The 18,395-nt window shown below is 40.1% G+C and overlaps 2 protein-coding genes across 3 annotated transcripts; one reads left to right on the top strand and one right to left on the bottom strand.

The window, feature by feature from the left end:
- Positions 1-362: 362 nt before the first annotated feature.
- wdr1 (WD repeat domain 1) lies at positions 363-8,557 on the bottom strand. The gene is made up of 15 exons (XM_010743326.3): positions 8,399-8,557; positions 7,132-7,253; positions 6,550-6,640; positions 6,301-6,448; positions 5,855-6,035; positions 5,173-5,250; positions 4,916-4,996; positions 4,534-4,767; positions 4,337-4,424; positions 3,099-3,258; positions 2,619-2,706; positions 2,312-2,422; positions 1,955-2,128; positions 1,685-1,829; positions 363-1,294 (listed from the first exon to the last, which is right to left on the bottom strand). Exons 1-15 carry the CDS (start codon positions 8,412-8,414, stop codon positions 1,188-1,190), a joined length of 1,824 nt encoding a protein of 607 aa, XP_010741628.1. The 5' UTR covers positions 8,415-8,557; the 3' UTR covers positions 363-1,187.
- Positions 8,558-11,318: 2,761 nt separating this feature from the next.
- idh3b (isocitrate dehydrogenase (NAD(+)) 3 non-catalytic subunit beta) lies at positions 11,319-18,123 on the top strand. 2 transcript variants are annotated; one of them, XM_010743325.3, is made up of 11 exons: positions 11,319-11,420; positions 12,914-13,087; positions 13,287-13,407; positions 13,512-13,572; positions 13,656-13,788; positions 14,328-14,461; positions 14,587-14,689; positions 14,784-14,930; positions 15,099-15,193; positions 15,319-15,379; positions 17,594-18,123. In XM_010743325.3, the coding sequence occupies exons 1-11, from the start codon at positions 11,367-11,369 to the stop codon at positions 17,669-17,671; spliced, it is 1,161 nt and encodes a 386-aa protein (XP_010741627.3). In that variant the 5' UTR covers positions 11,319-11,366; the 3' UTR covers positions 17,672-18,123. The 2 variants fall into 2 exon arrangements, with proteins under 2 accessions (XP_010741627.3, XP_010741626.3); XM_010743324.3 differs by lacking the exon at positions 17,594-18,123 and adding an exon at positions 16,000-17,208.
- The last annotated feature ends 272 nt before the right edge of the window (positions 18,124-18,395 follow it).

Genomic DNA, 18,395 nt, shown 5'->3' with positions numbered 1-18,395 from the left:
ATGCTTCAAACTAACACACTATTTTTTATTATTACTATAAATAAAATTATTATTAGGCATTGAGAATTACTTAAAGATTACAATTCATCAGCAACCATACTGTGTTTTTAGTGGATTAAATAATATGACTGAGTCTATATAGTGTTAATATTTTTGTCCCCATTAAGCATTAAAAGACCTGGCCCTTCAAGTATTTTCACTACTACAATCTATAATAGGGAAGTCCTGGAAAAAGTGTTAAGAATCTAGAAAGTGTGCGTGTTTACACAGTTTAATGCTTATGAATGCCATGAAATTGAATTGGACAACCTGCACAGAAATCTGTTTGACAAATAGTGTGCAAATCTGCATAAAAGGGAAAATGCATAAAAACTGTTTTATTATTATTAATATTATTGATTAATCACTTCCACATTGGAAGCAAATGCATAAAGACATGGGGAAAAAAAAGGTAAGTGAGACAAGCATAGTGCACCCCCTCAACAACCGACAGCAACAACTCACGACCTGTGACTGAACAGACAGCATCTTCGTTCTACACATACTCTGCTCATTTAGTTCCTATTATTGCTCCCCAGTCCAACAGGAAAAGTTAAGCACACAAAGTATGAAACCTAGGACAAAGCAAAGAGGAAAAGAAAAAGAAAGAAAGAAAACAAAACACCCCCTTTAAACGTTGGAAAAAAAAGTGACAGGCAACTTCAGTTAGGACAAGTTACTTCTCATTTCAGGAATGTAACCAAAACGTTTAATTTCTTTCAAACACAATTGATGATAATAAAAAGAAAAAAAAAATAAGTTGCTTTCGGTTCATCCAATAAGTTGCATTAAGCCCAACCACCGACAAGGATTTCAGTTAAACAGAGTGAAAGCTATTACATATGGAATGTTGAGCTTACAAATGTGTTTCTGGGTCCATAACGCTCAAAAGGATGTAAAAGCACTCATGGTTACATTGTAGAATTCAACAATTTGCCTCTGTAAGTTGAGGATAGTCGCATCAGATGCACATCTTGAATAATTTTTAATGGGAGCTTTTCCCAGCCATAACCATTTACAATTCAGATGTTTGCAGACAGCATAGAACACCGTTTAGACAGTGAAAATACACTTTAAAAAAAAAAAGAAAGATTGAAGTCTACAGTAGTCCTTGTCCCTGGAGATGTGGATGTTTGACTGTTCGCAGCTCAGTATGTAATAGTCCACTGCTTGACGCTGGCATCATGGGAGGTAGTGACTAGAGTATGCTCATCTACCCAGGCCAGGCCGCTGACATGGTGCAACCGGTGACTGTCTGCAGACATCAAAGCATGAAACAATTACAAAACTGTCTCATGGAGAAAAGTGTTTCATTGAAATACAAATTCATTTTCAGTATTTTATGGAAGAGTTTTAAATACTGGAGTAAGTAATGAAACAGGGACGCTCAAAGTTATAGTAAACGATTTGGTGACATCTAGTGGTGAGTTTATTTGTGTGTGTGTGTGTGTGTGTGTAGCTCTCATTTTAAAAAGATAAACACAATGATTCTTATTCTCAGGTTAAATGTCCTGCTGCTTTTGTTTTTGCCTGTTTGTTTTGTGCTGCAGAGTTGACTGCTCATAAAGAAACCTCCAAGTAATTCAGTGTATAAATTCATGCAAACCAGGCATGAGGCAAGGTACATATGCATTGTACAGTTTACCTGGGATCTTGATCCTCTTATCTGAATCACCAACTGTCCAAACATACACCATCATGTCCATCCCACCAGTCGCAAAGTGCTCATTGTCAGGGGACCATGCCAAGCTCACAGGTTTGGCATGGTGTCCATAAAACACATTTTTGACCTGGTGAGAAAATAAAAAAATAAAAATATATAAAATAATGCAAAATAATTATAAAAAGAGACAATGACAAAACTGCTATGGGCACTTGACAATGAGTACTGACAAAAGAAGAGATAATTGTTTACCGAGTAGTTGTCAGCCACAGAAAAAACCGTGGTAACTTTCTTCTCATCTAAGACAGCCAGATAGGCTCCATCGTTAGAATAGGCCATGTCAGTGATCGGCCCTGTAGCCTCGACAGTTTTATCCTCGGCCTTCAGAGTGTTGCCCTGAATGGAGTAAAGATAAACTTTCCCATCCTAAAAAGCAGAAAAAGAAAAAAGAAAAAAGGATGAATCTCAAATCTAATATCACCAGGGTGCTGTAAACATTTCCTGTGATGGTTACTTAAATTGGGTGATTATTCCACACCAAAACATGCCGATTCTATTTTTGCCCTGAAGTCAAAAGCATTTTCAGAGATAATCTGTGTTTCCACTTACTGTTCCCCCCACCGCAGCAGTGGTGCCGCCGGGATGGATAGTTCCAACCTCTGCTTCATATCCATGCTTGTCCAATGTAAACACTTTTTTCTTATCCTTCAGCAAGACAATCTAGAAAACGCAAAAGAGGATGAATGACGCCATTAAACTAAGACACAAGTTTAGCAGACAATGAAACTTTAGGGGAATTTAAATATCAGGAGTATGATGTAGAATCTTGGAAATGGCTCAGATGTTTTCACAGGGGAAACACTGATCTAAAAACTTGGCTAAGTTAGACAACGATGAATAAGACAGAAGACATTACCTGCCCAATGCACACAGCCAGTGCCAGCCCTCCCACTAATGGTGACACACTTTTAGGCTGGAAATCCATCTTCAACATGTCAGAGGCACTGATTGGGATTTAAATGATAAGAAACAACATTTAGAGGAGGACAAATGACTAATGACTGACAAATTCTGCAGGAAAATATCCAGTTTGAGGTTAAAGAAAACACGACAGATAGTTCCATGACTCATGTTAGATTTAAGAGGGTAAAACATAATGGCAGACTTGTATTGATATTGGACATGCGGTGATCCCATCGCTGCATATAAATTATCTGCCTATTGAGATCAGATATACATCATTAACATCTTTTATATCCTCTCTTAAATCTCACGTTTATAGGAAGGAGTTTATGAATGTTTAATATAAGCTACTCAATATGCTTTGCCCAGACTGACTTCCGTTATCATGATCAGACAAAATGCAGAACATCATTATTATCTGTAAGTCTCCTACCTGTACTCCTTCTTGCTGAGGTTGGTGTAACGCACTGTATCATCCATGCTGCATGTCACGAGCTCATCGTTGGCTTCGTCAATCACCATCTTGCTCACCTGGTTGCTGTGGCCCTTGCCTGAGAAGCAGTCATTCTCCCCAGTTTCTGCATCCCAGTAATGTGCGGCAATCATTAAGGAAAACATTAACTGTAGACGTGGATACCTAATATCGCAGGAAAGTGGCAACAAAGAGCAGACTATGAAATGAACACAGAAATAGCGTGAGGATGAGACTACTGAACTAGCTGTACGCTTGAATTCTTGATTCTAAAAAGGTTTTGAGAACATCTCTATACAGTGGTCCCTTGTTTATCGCGGGGGATACGGTCTAAAAATAACCCACAATAAACGAAATCCACGAAGTAAGTTTTACAATTATTATACATGTTTTAAGGCTGTAAAACCCCTAACCACACACTTTTATACACTTTTGTCAGACAGGCATTAACATTTTCTCACATTTCCCTCTTATTTAAACACTCTCAAAGTTCAAACTTTTGCAGATTTAACAAAAAATAAGTACAATACGGTATTAGTAAATGAAACCAAAGATCAAAACCTGTTTTCAAGCCCAAACATTTTTAACAGATTTAATTTTAATGATCAATCTACAAGGTTTGACACATAAGAAATTATTACCAGTAACTCGCGTATTTCACAGTTCCTCTGACTGTGCCGAACACAATGCGCGTGCATACTGTACAGTACGCTGTAAAAAAAAAAAAAAAGCATGCAAAATTACACTAAAAAAAGTCTGTGAAACAGCGAGTCCGCCATAAGTGAACCGCGTTATAGCGAGGGACGACTGTAAACAAAAAGGTGTCACAATTGCAGAGTTTTGGCTTCCCCACCCAGCACTTATCCCTCAGCTGAGGAACAAACATTTTTTTTCTATGGTTGACTGCTTCACACCACAAATCCTACAATCGTCGCAAATTAATTTGGCCATTTCACGGAAAGTCATTTGTGCTAAATGACTGTGTGGAGCTATCAAAAATGGCAAACTTTCAGTTGACAGGCAAAATATCCTGTAATATAATGTCAACATACTGTATTTAGGAGATTAAAAACATGTTTCCAGTTTGTGCTACATCTGCCAGACATGATTAAAAAGGTAATCTACACACAGTTTAAAGGGCGACTCACTGAGTGACCTTCACAATAATTACTGGCATCACTTGATCAGTGAAAGGATATTGATGTGTCCATCATGACTCCCCGAGTAGATGTATGACCGCCCATCTTTTTTGTGAGATGTCAGACACTGAATGGATTTGGTGTGACCCTGTAGGATGAACAAGCACATGTTTTTAGATATACACAGAACAACGAACATAAAAACAGATAATGTAGAATATACAGGAACAGATCTTTTACACCCCTGAGAGTCTGACCTTGATGGTGCGTATGGGCCGGTCAGGGTTGTTCTTGTCCAGATAGTTGATGTATCCTGACAAGGAGATGCTGAGGAGGTGGTCTTTCTGCCACAGGCAGCCCAGCTGCAGGTCTGCCACGTCACTGCCCAGGTTGAAGGTGGTGACGGCTGTACCTGCACCAACATCCCAGAGTTTCACGGTCTTATCCCCTGAGGCAGAGATCAGTTGGGAGCTGTCAGGGCTCCAGCTGACCTGGAGGATTTAAAAGCACAGGGGGGCAGGGGAGAAACTTGAGAAATCAGTAACTTGAGGACAGGAGGAGGTACAAAATCCCTAGTTTTGAAGTGCATACAACATATGCAGCACAGGCAGCATGACAATACTGAATATAGCTACTTACAGCATAGATTCCTCCTTTGTGGGCTTTCTCTCCACCCAGTGAGGAAACACGCTCACCATTCGCTCCATCATAGACGAGAATCTGTGGATATAATACTCATTAAGAAGACGAGGGACAGTTTGGGGACATCCTAAGATTATATTTATAATTTTTTTTTTCAGATTATATTTACTTAGATTATGTTATCAGAGATAATCTTGATTTAACTTTAAAAGTTCATATGGTCATATGGCCATGCTTGGTAGTCCAATACTCACCTGGCCATCAGCGCTAGCTGTAACAAACCGACTTCCATCTGGAGAGAAACGGACGCAATTGACAAACTGGCTGTGCTCCTTTAGCGGTCACCAGGGAGAAAGAAAGTAAGAAATAGTGAGAAATTATGCATAAAGAAAGACATAAAAATAGAAATATTAATTTATTTTAAATGATGAGCCCTTGAGGCTTACGCATCAACTGCATATTTTCAATACAATCATCCAAACCTAGGTAAACACTGGAGAATATAATTTATCAATATTATTTGTTTTTTTGAGTAGAGGACAAAATTAAAAAAAAAAAGGTTTAGTGCTAAAAAAAAAAGCAGAAGTACTTTATATTTCTAGAAGGATGGCCTGTTTTTAGAAATGTGGCTCACACATTCGCCAAGAATTTATGGGGGAAGTGGGTTATGTAAGAAGGAAACAGACAAACAAAGCTTCAGTGTCAAAAACCACCAGGGTGGGACAGAACTGACCAATGAGCATTCAAATAAGACAAGAGAGACAAGCTGGTTCCAAGTTCCAGAAACATTTCTTAGTCCAATATGTCTGCATATTCTGAGGCCCAACATTTGTTTAGTCTTTGGTTGGTCTAACAGATCCAGGAAAATCAACATGACCACAAATACCACTTTCCAAAAGCTACGTGAGTGCGCAACTGTAAATTTCTAAAACTCACACTCAAAGTGAACTTGAACTTGAAGGGAGGCCCCTCGAAGAAGGACCCAGTGGTATCATCACTGCCAGTAATAAGGCGGTAAGGGCGTTTCTGCCTTATATCAACACTGTTGATTAATTTGGCGTGGCCAGAAACTTCACCCACTGAGGACCCAGAATCCCACAGGAACACTGCACCATACCTACAACAAGAGATGATCATGTATACAATTGTTCTCAGTGTCGGTGATGTTTAAGAGAGGGATAGGAATAACAAAAATAGTAACTAGGCTTCACACACACTGCACAACACTTTCATATTTTATAAAAAGCCTTGTCATTAAGCAATAAGAATTATAACATAATTCTACTAAAACACCACCATGGCACCCCAACCCCATACAATGTACTTGTGCACAGTGGACATTGGTCTGAGCTATAACATGAATGAAAACTCCTCATACTCACTTCTCCCGTCCTTCCCCAACAACAGCAATCCTCTTGCTATCCTCCGTCCATGCAATGTCCTTGATCTTGCCTGAAAGCGGAGTGTACTCGTACTTGAGCAGGTGCTCCTTCTGGGTGGTGTCCCAGATACGGATCTTTCCTGATGCATCTGAAGGATTTCAAAACATTTTTTTTGTTAGAGCATTAACATTACAGTGAGTTAGAATATACACACTTTTGTTGACATGTGTTCCTAGATGGGTCATTTACCTCCTGATGCAATGTAGAATCCGCTTGGGGCATACTTGGCAACGGTCACCTGATGGGCATGTTCGGTGTAAATGTCTGCTATAGCCGGGTTCTAGCAAAGACAGGAAACGTGAAACAGGGTCAGCAGATCTTTTTAGATTTAAACCTGGACCTTATTTTAAAAAGGCTTTTGTCCATGGTAACATTTTACTCATTTCATCTGACACATGAAAACGACTATTACTTCCTGGTTAAGGGACTAACTGAATACCAGCTGACCAAAAGAATTTGGAGCTCTCATTTTGTTCTCAGTATTCAATACACCCTGACTCACAAGGCAAACAAGGCTAAACCATCCTTTGTGTGAAACCAGTTCAAGCTCAACTTCAATTCATCTTCAACAGGCCACGATAATTAGCAGCGTAGTCTGGATTTTGCACAGCACACTCGGGACAACCAAAATAAATCAAACTAATAAACTAGAACTAAAGAGTAAAACATCACCATAACAAATCTGAATAATGGCCGAAACAAGACCCAGTTTGGTATAAATACAAAAGCTAGCAACACTTAAATATGGCTCTTAAAAATATAGAAAATTACATCAATGTTCCTGATGATGACACACTTCCCATTGGTGTATAGGAAGTTGTTGCCTTTGGGATCGCCGCCAATCACTTTTGAAACTCCCCTCTCCATCTGTGGGAGACTGGCGAATACATGTTCTGAAAAGAAAAAGTAGACATGACAAGCAATGTGACGATTAATGCTTAATACAACTTAAACGAGCATAGTATTCATATTGAACTATCCCATAAAGGGATTGTATGCAGAAAGACAATGTTACATTGTACATCTATGGCAATATGAGCTGACAGAGCCTGAAATCTTTAAAGTTGCACCGCACTGGACTCTTATCTTGTACCACTTATGGTTTCAGTATGCAGAGGCGGGTCTGATGACGACTGAAGATTTGTGTTGTTGAACATGGCCTCTGACCTCACTGATTTTTCCACACACACACACTTTGACTAAGCGGCCACATCTGTCCTCATTGGTCAAGTCAGTGTTCAGACCAAATTTAGTAAAGAGCAGTTATTGCAGCGTCCAAGAGAGGATCATTTTTTACTCCAAAAGAAAAGAAATAAAAAAGAATAAAGGCACTTCCTGAAACTGTCAGGTGACATTGTTACATAATTGTGGCAAGAGGTTTATTACTAATAAACTAATTGCTTTGTTTTACGAATATGTATTGTTTGTGTTATTATCACACACAAAAAAAAAAAAACACTTGTGTGTGATAACATGTTTGTTAACTTATTAAAACACCACCAAGCTTTAATAAATGCCTCTGATAATCACAGTTTTCTTTCAGCTCTCATCTCCAGCAGCTCGACATTAAGACTGCGGTCACAAGTGTTCACTTCAAGCTTGTTCCGCAGTTTTTATGAGCCACTTCCCCCAGTGAGAGACGCTGCTGACAGGCAGCCAGCCTCTGTCTGGACATGTCATAACAATGCGAGGCGAGCACAACTATTTCCTCCGACTGAAGTTAGCTCAGAGCTAACGCTAACTTCAATTCACCTGTCTGTCTGTCTGTGATGAACCACATTTTGAACCGGAGCATCTTCACAACAAACTGGGCACATATAACACAAGCGTGCGTTAAATCCGTCACCATCGATGTTCATATCTGGGATTTCTTCTCCCACACACACACACGAGATGAAAAAGTCTAAATCGTGCAGCTATGGGCGAGGCTAGCTAGCTACGGGCTACCTGTCTTGACTAGCTCGCTGACAACAACGTCGCCCAAAGTGAAGTGAAGCGTCTCGGTGCATTTTCCCCCATTAAAAACAAACAGACTTACTCAAAGCATACGACATTTTCCCTGCTGGTCGCTTGTTTGGCGTTACTCTTGCTCCAAATGAATGAGACAGTGAAGCTCCCCCCCGGCCGTGCACTCCCTGATCACACAAACACGGAAGCGAGTGCGGCTCTCGCTCCGCCAGGCTGCGCTTTGCCCATATATAGTAAACTCCGACACCACGCTGCGGCTGTCAGCCACTAGCCGAGCACCGGGCGCACTGCGAGGCTGTGTCCCTTATTACCGTCTTCCAGGCTCCGAGGCCTTCAGATGTGCCACTGTGTCTCCAGTCTGCTTGCTGTTCGTTTATATGATCATATGAATGAAAAGACAAAGCCACCTAACATCATTTCCTGAATCCATCTTGATAAAGTAATACTATAATAACAGAAGTCATAATGAACATTTTCCAAATATCTTCACAATGCATAAAAAATAATAATAAAAAAAGGATTTATACTTCTGGCAAGAATCTTTATTTGGGTGAGCAAAGTGAGCTGCAACGTCATGCAAGATTTTTTTTTTCATTCAGATGAGAATAGCCCTATTTTTAAATCCGAGTGTTTATAGTAACAGCAGAGAAGCGTTCTTATGTTACCAGCAGTAGATTGCGACTTTCGACCCTAACCTAGTCAGCAATTGTTGTAAAATAGTGTTGTATTTTCCTCCACTCATCCCATCTGTCTTGTTACCAACCTGTACACCTCATGACCGCCTACCTTTTTGTTTCCACGTGTTATCATTTCATTGTTTTGATGTTTGCCCTTCTTATCTCAAGCTTTATGTAATCTGTTTGTTCTTACAATCTTGTGTGCTTTTGATAATACTGTTGAATATCGCTGAACAGAATTTTGAGTCAGGTTGAGCACTTTTTTTTCTTTTACTTTCAAAAAGAAATTTGTCCAGAAATCCAACTCTCGAGGGTCAAGCCAGTAGCTGCTGAAATTACAGTGGTCAAACTGGTCTATGTTCTTCCACTGATAGCAAAAACATGTTAAACAAAGAAAAATGTCAGTGTTGTGACTGCAGACCGCTGATGAGGATTAGGTGCCTCTGAGATACAGGCTGATAATGTGTTGTTGTTGTTCTTGATGATGACTTCTGAGAGTCATGAGTGACTTTACCAAATCAGAGCTGGTAAAGTGCTGATGACGGGTGTGGTGTAGGTGAAAATGCATGTATTTAAGTCTGTTCAACTCAAAGACGCTAGTAAAAACAACAATGCCCTCATAATAGTACAATATACTAAGAATGATTAAGTAATTACATTAAAAAATAATATTTTTAAGCAATATATTGACTTAAATTGTTTAAAAACTAATTATTGGCTAATAGCCCAGGTCGAAGTGCAATTTTTAAAAAAAAATTGAATTATTGTTCAGCATCACAGACATCAGCTCAGAGCTGTTTCCAGCACATTACATCTTAAAAGCTGTTTTCCCACGATAAGGTGAATATGCCTACAGTACTCTTAAAATCCCATTTTGGGTATTTCAGAGGGATCTGAAGATTGCCAGGGATTTATATTTCACAAAAACAGATGCTTAGCTCTGTGAATGTAATGATAATGTATGCAAGGAGCGAGCCAAGCAGGATGGCTTTAAGCACAGCAGACGGATCAGCCTGTGAGGCCTGACTCAGGGCACAATTTACATAATGAATTAAACGCACTGCTTTGGCCCCATAACAAATTATGCTAGCATGAATAACCAAATGAAATGCCCAACAAGGTAAAGGGGGACTATTTGACAGAGGGAGGCCCACTGACCTAAAGTTTCACGGTGGTGATTTTAAAATCCGATGTCATCCTATGTGTCAGTACAGGGCATCACTTGCCTGGAATAGGACTGGAAATCCCCCTGACCTATTTAGGATAGACCCACTTTAGAGGATGAGCCATGAAAGAAGAAAATATACTGTTACAACAAAACAGAATGTGAAAGATAATATTCTAAGCAGAAGGCAACATATTGAGAAGATTCATGAGTGAGTGTGAACATGTGCATCCAAAGCTGTTCACATAAGGATGGGTGAACATGTGGCATCATCAGACACGATAAATGACTGTAATCAGCCAGCAGTGAATCATTCAAAGACAAATGGCCAGTATACTCTTCACAAAGACTGTTTTTATTGCGACATTGCTGAATGGTGTAATATTATGTGGTTTCCCTATTTCCTGTTTTATACACCTCACCAGATTCACCATATATATGCCACTCTATCTTTCAATGCACCATCCTCACTCAACCTGCTTTTCAACCTCCTCTAACTATAAAGGCCTTTCAAAGAGGGATCTTATGCCCCTTGAAATGAGCACAGAGGTTTCCTGCTCATGTGTAATGACTGTTTTCCTGTTTGAGTTGTGTTGTTTACCAAGACCGAGCGAGTCTATCACACTATCCAACCTCTGAAACATTAAGTCAGATAACATAATCTAGATCTGTGTGTGTGTGTGTGTGTGTGTGTGTGTGTGTGCTGCTTGTTTTCCTTGTCCTAGATGAGGGGAACTGTAGGCTGTCACAATGAACCAATGGAATCTAGAAGATGAGATGTCTGATCCCTCAGATGTAGATGAATATGTAGACATGACAACATACCAAGGAATAACTGGACATATTTGCACCCTGTGTTTTTTTTTTAGGTTATTATACACAAAATAAATACAACACAGTACAATATAAATATAAATAGTGCCCTTCCTATTAGTATTTCCCATGAACTTTCCTGTGTTTAGTCCTAGATGATGGACAACACGTTTCAGACTGTGTGGTACAAAGTTGAGGACTCGTGTTCAAGCCCTCATGTTGGCTGCCGAAGTGTCCTGGAGCAAGACACTCCCGACATGCCATACCACTCCTATCAACATGAGGAGGACTACAATAAAGGACTTCTTCTTCTTCTTCTTCTATTGTCCTGTAGATAGCGCTCTACCGCCGCTGCACCACAGAAGAAGTAACATAGTAGCTGCATGCCCGTGACGATGGCGGCCGCCCTGAGAGGAAGCTTGGTAACATTGGTCAAGGTGAGTGTATATAAAGTGTTTACCGGCTTATTTTATACACAGGAAAGGAGCTGCTGTGGTCGGAGTTGTGTTTTTGTTCATGTCCGGCGTTGTGTTGTCATAAACTGTTAAAGAAAGAGGCAGACTCACTGGGTCTGGTTGCTAACCACGAGCCTCTGTCATTAAAACAGCTCCTCAGATCAAATGTGATACATAAACAAGTGACTTTATATCTGCTGCTCTCTGTCAGCTGCTCAACGAGGGAAAAAAACATCTCGCTCAGGTGATACTCGTCAAACTAGTCATTGGTCTGTGTGAGTTAGTGAGTTAAAGCAGCTAGCTGACTCAGTCACCTCTCTGTCCCTGGGTCACTTTCACACACACACACACTGGATGACTGCAGCCTGTAGCTCAAATCAGACTAATCTGGTGTCTTGTTCACTTCAGATGATAACTTTGTATCGGCTCTTTCACTTGCCAAATTCTTAAATCTCAGTGGGAGTCAATAGATGAATCATTGATGAAATCTTTATTTGTTTCCATTTGTTTGCTTTTTTTTTTTTTTGAGTGCCATGATTTTGACAGATGACAGAAGTGAGATGTTTATTTCATTGAATCCCTGTTGCTCCCAATTTTGCCCACTGGTCAGTGGTTAATTATTATTTAGCATCCTCTTGAAACATGTCAGCGGAAAGTCGCACCCATCTCAATATTATCTAGTCCAGTGGTTCTTAACCTTGTTGGAGGTACCGAACCCCACCAGTTTCATATGCTCATTCACCGAACCCTTCTTTAGTAAAAAAATAAAATAAGATTTTTTTTTTACTGGTGCACAAAATGAACCGTGCATTAACATCACCTTGTTCAAATAACAAAACCAACACAGTGCATGAACTCACAACAACTTACCTCAGTGTGACTTCTGCTGTTGCCTTTGAGAGACCAGTTCAGATATGCGTGGCTTCACCTTGGCAAGTGCCAGTCTCATGTCATTTTCACAGCAAAGTCTGTTCCTTTTCTTAGTTTTTATGTCCAGCGTCCTCGAAAACCATTGCTCACAAAGATATGTTGTAACAAATGGTATAAAAAATTCCAGGGCGGAGGCTCCACCGAACCCCTGAGACCGACTCACCGAACCCCTAGGGTTCGAGCAAACCCAGGTTTAGAACCACTGATCTAGTCAAATGAGAACCATTGGGCCTCTTAGTGGAGGAATTTTGCTTTATCCAATATAATATATGACCTTCTCATTGATTTTGTAGCATTACCCATAATGGCTTAGTACAGTGATTCTTTTTTATGTCTCCCAAGATAAATCTGAGGCATCAGTGAGATCATTAAAGGGATCATTAATGACTCAGCTCACTCACAAATCAGTGCAATGTCAAAAAATATTTGATGTATAATAATATCAAAGAAAAAGAAAAGCAAAAATTTCAGCGTGGACACATTTACGTTGCCTCGTGTTATATCATGTTGTGCTTGTTGTAACTACATCTTCTTTCGCTCCTCAGGGCCTGAGCAGCCCCCGGTGGCAGCAGTTGGCCTCTCGACCACTGAGTGTGTCTGCTGCTCTCTGTGGCCCAGAAGCCCCGCCGGCCCGAGCTGATGCTACCTTCAAGGTGACCATGGTTCCAGGGGATGGAGTGGGACCTGAGCTGATGACTGCTGTCAAGGATGTGTTCAAGGTACCATCTATAATGTCTTTTGTCCTTTTGGAGAACATATGGTGGTGCACTATAGCTACAAGAAAAAAGAGTGAGAGATGTTTGATGTTTCATTTTTGTCCCACTCTTGGATCATTTCAGGTTGCTGAGCCTTTTATTTATTTATTTAATTGAACTACCTGATTTTTAAGTTGGCTTCTTCTTTTCTTCTTGACTGCAGGCAGGAGATGTCCCAGTAGAATTTGAGGAGTTTCACCTGAGTGAGGTGCAGAACATGGCCAGTGAGGAGAAGCTGGAGCAAGTGTTGACCTCTATGAAAACCAACAAAGTGGCAATGAAAGGTAGCTTCATTTATTTACTTGTCTCCTCTCTACATTCACTTGAATTTTTGAGCTTTTTGAAATGCAGCAGTGAAGTACATGATGTGACATGCTTCGTTATCCAGGAAAGATTCACACACCCATGGAGTTCAAAGGGGAGCTGGCTTCATATGAGATGCGACTGAGGTAAAACCAGACAAACGAGTTGTGCATTTCTATGTGTATTATTTAGATTTTTAAATAACGCTACCTCCCTATCCACTCATCAGGCGTAAACTGGACCTGTTTGCTAATGTGGTTCATGTGAACAGCCTGCCGGGCTACAGTACACGCCACAACAACCTGGACCTGGTCATCATCCGCGAACAGACTGAGGGCGAGTACAGTTCCCTGGAGCACGAGGTAAACACTCCCCGTCAATGCAGTCATAGAGGGTGAACAGCGTTTTTGAAACCACATGAAAAGAGAACTTTTTTCTTTTTTTTCCTTTCTTTGAAGGGGGAGATTTCCCTTGAACACACAGACATTTGGCCAGCATTGAACTGGGTATCAAAACAAAGATGAATCACTCTGACAGGGGTGCTGAAATGGCACAATGTGTTTGTGTGCGCGTGTCTTTAATTAAGGCTTTCTTTTGAATTACATCTCACTCATAAGGAGGACTAAATGTTCACTGCTTCTCCCATAATGATTCCTCAACTGCCCTGTAGACTCAGTTTATCATAAAAAAAATTTGGCATTGTGACCGGTGTGTGTGAAATATGAGCCTTTACTCTGTATAGGGCTTTATTAATTTTATACTGAAGTGAATCTGTTTCATCAGATAGATGACAAACTGTAGATGGGCTCTAATATGTGCTCATTCTTGTGCGCTCTTGATTAGTCAATGCTTAAGTAAGACTGGCTGTATTAAAATGTAAATACCTTCTTCTTCTCTGTAGAGTGTGACGGGTGTGATCGAATGTTTGAAGATCATCACCAGACAGAAGTCACGGCGCATCGCCAAGTTCGCCTTCGATTATGCCACCAAGAAGGGCCGAAACAAGGTCACCGCCGTCCACAAGGCTAACATCATGTAAGGGAATAGAAAATCTCCCTCTTTCCCTCCTTGTATATTTAATCATAATCTGTTTATTCTTAAAACGGTGTTAATTTAGGTGGTTACGTTTACAGCAACACTCATTCCCTGTCTCATTACAGGAAATTAGGTGATGGCCTGTTTCTGCAGAGCTGTGCGGAGGTGGCACAGCTGTACCCCAAAATCAAATATGAGAACATAATCATTGACAACTGTTGCATGCAGGTATTTAAATGCATAAATCATTTGCTGATTGGGTTTTGTTGTTTTTGTTTGTTTCTTGTGTAAACATGTCATTGTCTGTGTTATTTTACTGCAGCTGGTCCAGAACCCATACCAGTTTGATGTGCTGGTGATGCCCAACCTCTATGGCAACATTATTGATAACCTGGCAGCGGGGCTGGTTGGAGGAGCAGGAGTTGTTCCTGGGGAAAGCTACAGTGCAGAGTATGCTGTGTTTGAGACTGTAAGTTCCCTTCCCAGTAACCCTTCCCACTGCGTTGCTGTTTGTTTATACAGCAAGTTTAATTCTGATTCCTCTGTTTCGAGTTAAGTTTTAGTACTTTTGATGAGAATACATGGCAGAAAATGTTTAACTTACTAAACCTGCATTTGTCTCTCTTTTCTCTTTCAGGGTGCACGTCACCCCTTTGCACAAGCTGTAGGAAGGAACATCGCCAACCCTACAGCCATGCTGCTCAGTGCTGCTAACATGCTCAGACACCTTAAGTGAGTCAACCTGATAAGTCTTGTAGTGAGAAGTAGTCCTGGCTGCCCCCACAAGCCAGTCATTTTGTTTGAATGTTGACATGTGTATAAGGCCACCTCTTGATCATCCCCGTATTGTTTTCTAGCCTGGAATATCACTCCCAAATGGTGTCAGATGCTGTCAAGAGGGTCATCAAACAGGGCAAGGTAAGTGTGTCTTACTTGTTAGCTCTACGTAATGTATATACACTAGCACATTCAGGCTGTGAATGCGAGATGCCTGCTGTGACATTAATGTCAGTCATCACTAACGATATTAACAGCAAGAGGGGGTGTATGTTAGAGAGCCTTTCATTACTTACATTTAAGATTATTTATATGCTCATGCATGTTACTTTAGGTCTTTTCTTGCATTTCTCTTCCTTGCTCACTTTTGTCATTAGAAATGTGCAGGGTATATGTGTTTTGTTTCCAGAGCAACCAGTCTTTTTTTTTCTTCCTTTTTTTTAAACTGGATTGGACTACCTGCCTTTTGCACCTGCTCCATGTTGACACTAACACACACTGACAGAAACTTTAGCATGCAATCGGCCTAAAATGCTTCTATATTAGGTGGCAAAAGCTCTTCTATGAGTTCAGCATTGTGTTTGATGAAACTGTATGAATGTGAGAAATGATCTTTGTAAGGAATGCCTGTCAGTTGAAAGCAGAATTTTCCTGCACATTGTCTGAAGTGCCCTTCCTCTCCCTCTTCCCTTTCCTTTAATTCCCTCCTCTCCTTGTACCCCATTATCCTGTGTGCGTGCGTGCGTGTGTGTATGTCCCAGGTACGGACACGAGACCTTGGCGGGTACTCTACCACTGGCGACTTTGTGCATGCTGTTGTGGAAAACCTGCGTCACCGACCCGTTTACTAAGATGTTTCACTGCGATTTCTCTCGAATCTGGACATTGTTCTTAACATGAACTGGACGCATGTTAAGACTCATCTCCCCTCTCACTGCCAAATGACAGTTGTGCCACACCATCCAATGTTATACCAATGGTGCTGTACATTACAAAAACGCACACCATTTATCTTCATTGTTACTGTCTATCAGACTATCTTTCTTTCCGTTTTGTGTCACTGTGGTTGTTGTGTTTCAGCCATGTTGGCCTTAAATGCTACCTCTCTGCTGTCACACATTGTTAGAACTGTCTGCAAAACAACCTGTCTGCCGTTATCAACAGTTCATATCAGCTGCTTTACTTTTGCATCACATTCACCACCAACCTTTTAGGTTTGTTTTTTTTGATTATCTAATCATTCCTAGCTGAAACATCTAATGACAGACTGCTGCTGACACTGCTACATCATGACACTTTATACCTTAACATTTCTTAGTATTTTTAATATTTCATCCAAAAAAATACTTTTCTTGTTGGTAATGCCGTTAATATATTTTCATTGTCATTTCAACCAAAAGAAAAGTCAATTAAAGCAAAAAAGTCCTTTCATGTTTTCCTCCATCAGTTGTAAAATAACTGCCAAGTGTATAACAAATTGAGAATTTTTATAATAATTCTACAGTTTAGTGATACAGCCACAGACAATCTCACTATGTGATGATCACAGTGTTCTTACAGTTCGTACTGTTTACTGAGAGTGGCGCAGTGCACTTCTAGTCTAGGTTAAATTATGAATTGATATTTTATATTTAAATTTTAAAAATGTTATATTTAAACAATTTCCATATGAACAAGCTTTGTAAAAGATGGAATTGTCCATGCCACTAACGCTGTAAGCTTTTGCCATGCTTGTTTACAGCGTGCTACAGTTTAACAGACATCACAAGTATTCAGTTGTTAACCACAAATAATAAAAGATGGAGTAACATAAGTGCTGATTGTTTTGTTTTTTTTAACTTTCTGGAATATGTACACCACCTGCAGTGTAAAGAGTGTCATGTCCTTTTTTGATTATCAGATTTAGGGTTTGTTTATTCCAGATCTTTTATGGAGATTTCATACTTGCATATTAAAGCTTGTCACAAGTGTGATGTAATAGTGAATAAATAACATTGTGTCTTTTCTTAATCATCATTGTTGGGCTTTGAATGTTGTTACTATGGTTCAATACTAATTATAAGATGTGTCCTCATATTAACATTCAAAACTCTCTCTGAACATTAAAACTGTGTTTGTTAATAGATTTGTTTGTCTGATATGTTTTAATTACCAAGCTTTTGTAATGAGCAAACAAACCAAAGCTTAGTAGAACTGCTGTGTTGTAGAACTACATATCTCACTGATCACACTATTTGTGTGTTGTGTAAGGGCAGTTTTTAAAGGCTCTCTAACATGCAGGCTGGGATACTGTATGTGGACATGTGTTGCTGCAGCTGTGCATATAGTAACAAACTGTCCTTATGTTTGCAACAGGTGCGCACTGGAGACCTGGGGGGCTATGCCACAAGCGACGAGTTCACCCGGGCTGTCATTGCTAACCTGGCAGTCTAAGCATTGTGTTTGCAAATCTGTCAGCTGCTGAAACGTGCACATGTTTCTTTATTTACCTCCTGTTAAACTGACTGTACTTATGCAGTATATTCCAGCAGCAGCTCACACCTATTTTTCCACCTTGAAGACCGTAAAATGCAATCGGCTGTGATATCCACCAACTCTGGTTTGCAGTTAAGCATGATACATTAGCTGTGACATTCAAGGGGGAAAGATGTGTGGTGAACATGCACTCTTGTAACGCACAAAACATGTTTCCATGCTGACACGCTGGTACACACCAGCCATTCACATTCTGATCTAAGGCAAGAGTCTCATTTCAACTTAATGGTTTTATGTCTAGACATTAACTATTCAAAACATGATGTATGTATATTATTTATTGACTTAAGGTTTTAGCTTTATTGCTTAATTTATGACGAGACATGAATAATAAACGAGATATGACATCTTGTGTGCAAAATCTTTGCGTGACTATTAGAAACTGTTATAGTATTTAGTGTAAGTTCATTATGGCTGCTGGTGGTTCCGTCAACACGCATAACCTCACGGCACGAGGAACTCAAATCCAGGCCAAGGCCTCTGTGTCCATACATAATGCAACTCAGGTGGACTGGAAAACTTACAAAAATGAATATGAGAGAATGTCTGGTTGTGTTAGACATATGATGGACTGTTGCTTTGTGGGTGCAGGTATGTAATCCCTAGAACCACGATGAAGAAG

The sequence above is a fragment of the Larimichthys crocea genome, chromosome VI, assembly GCF_000972845.2.
Source record: "Larimichthys crocea isolate SSNF chromosome VI, L_crocea_2.0, whole genome shotgun sequence".
NCBI classification, from domain to species: Eukaryota; Metazoa; Chordata; class Actinopteri; family Sciaenidae; genus Larimichthys; species Larimichthys crocea.
Note: the sequence above shows the minus strand (reverse complement) of the source record. Positions and strands in the feature narration are given on the sequence as shown.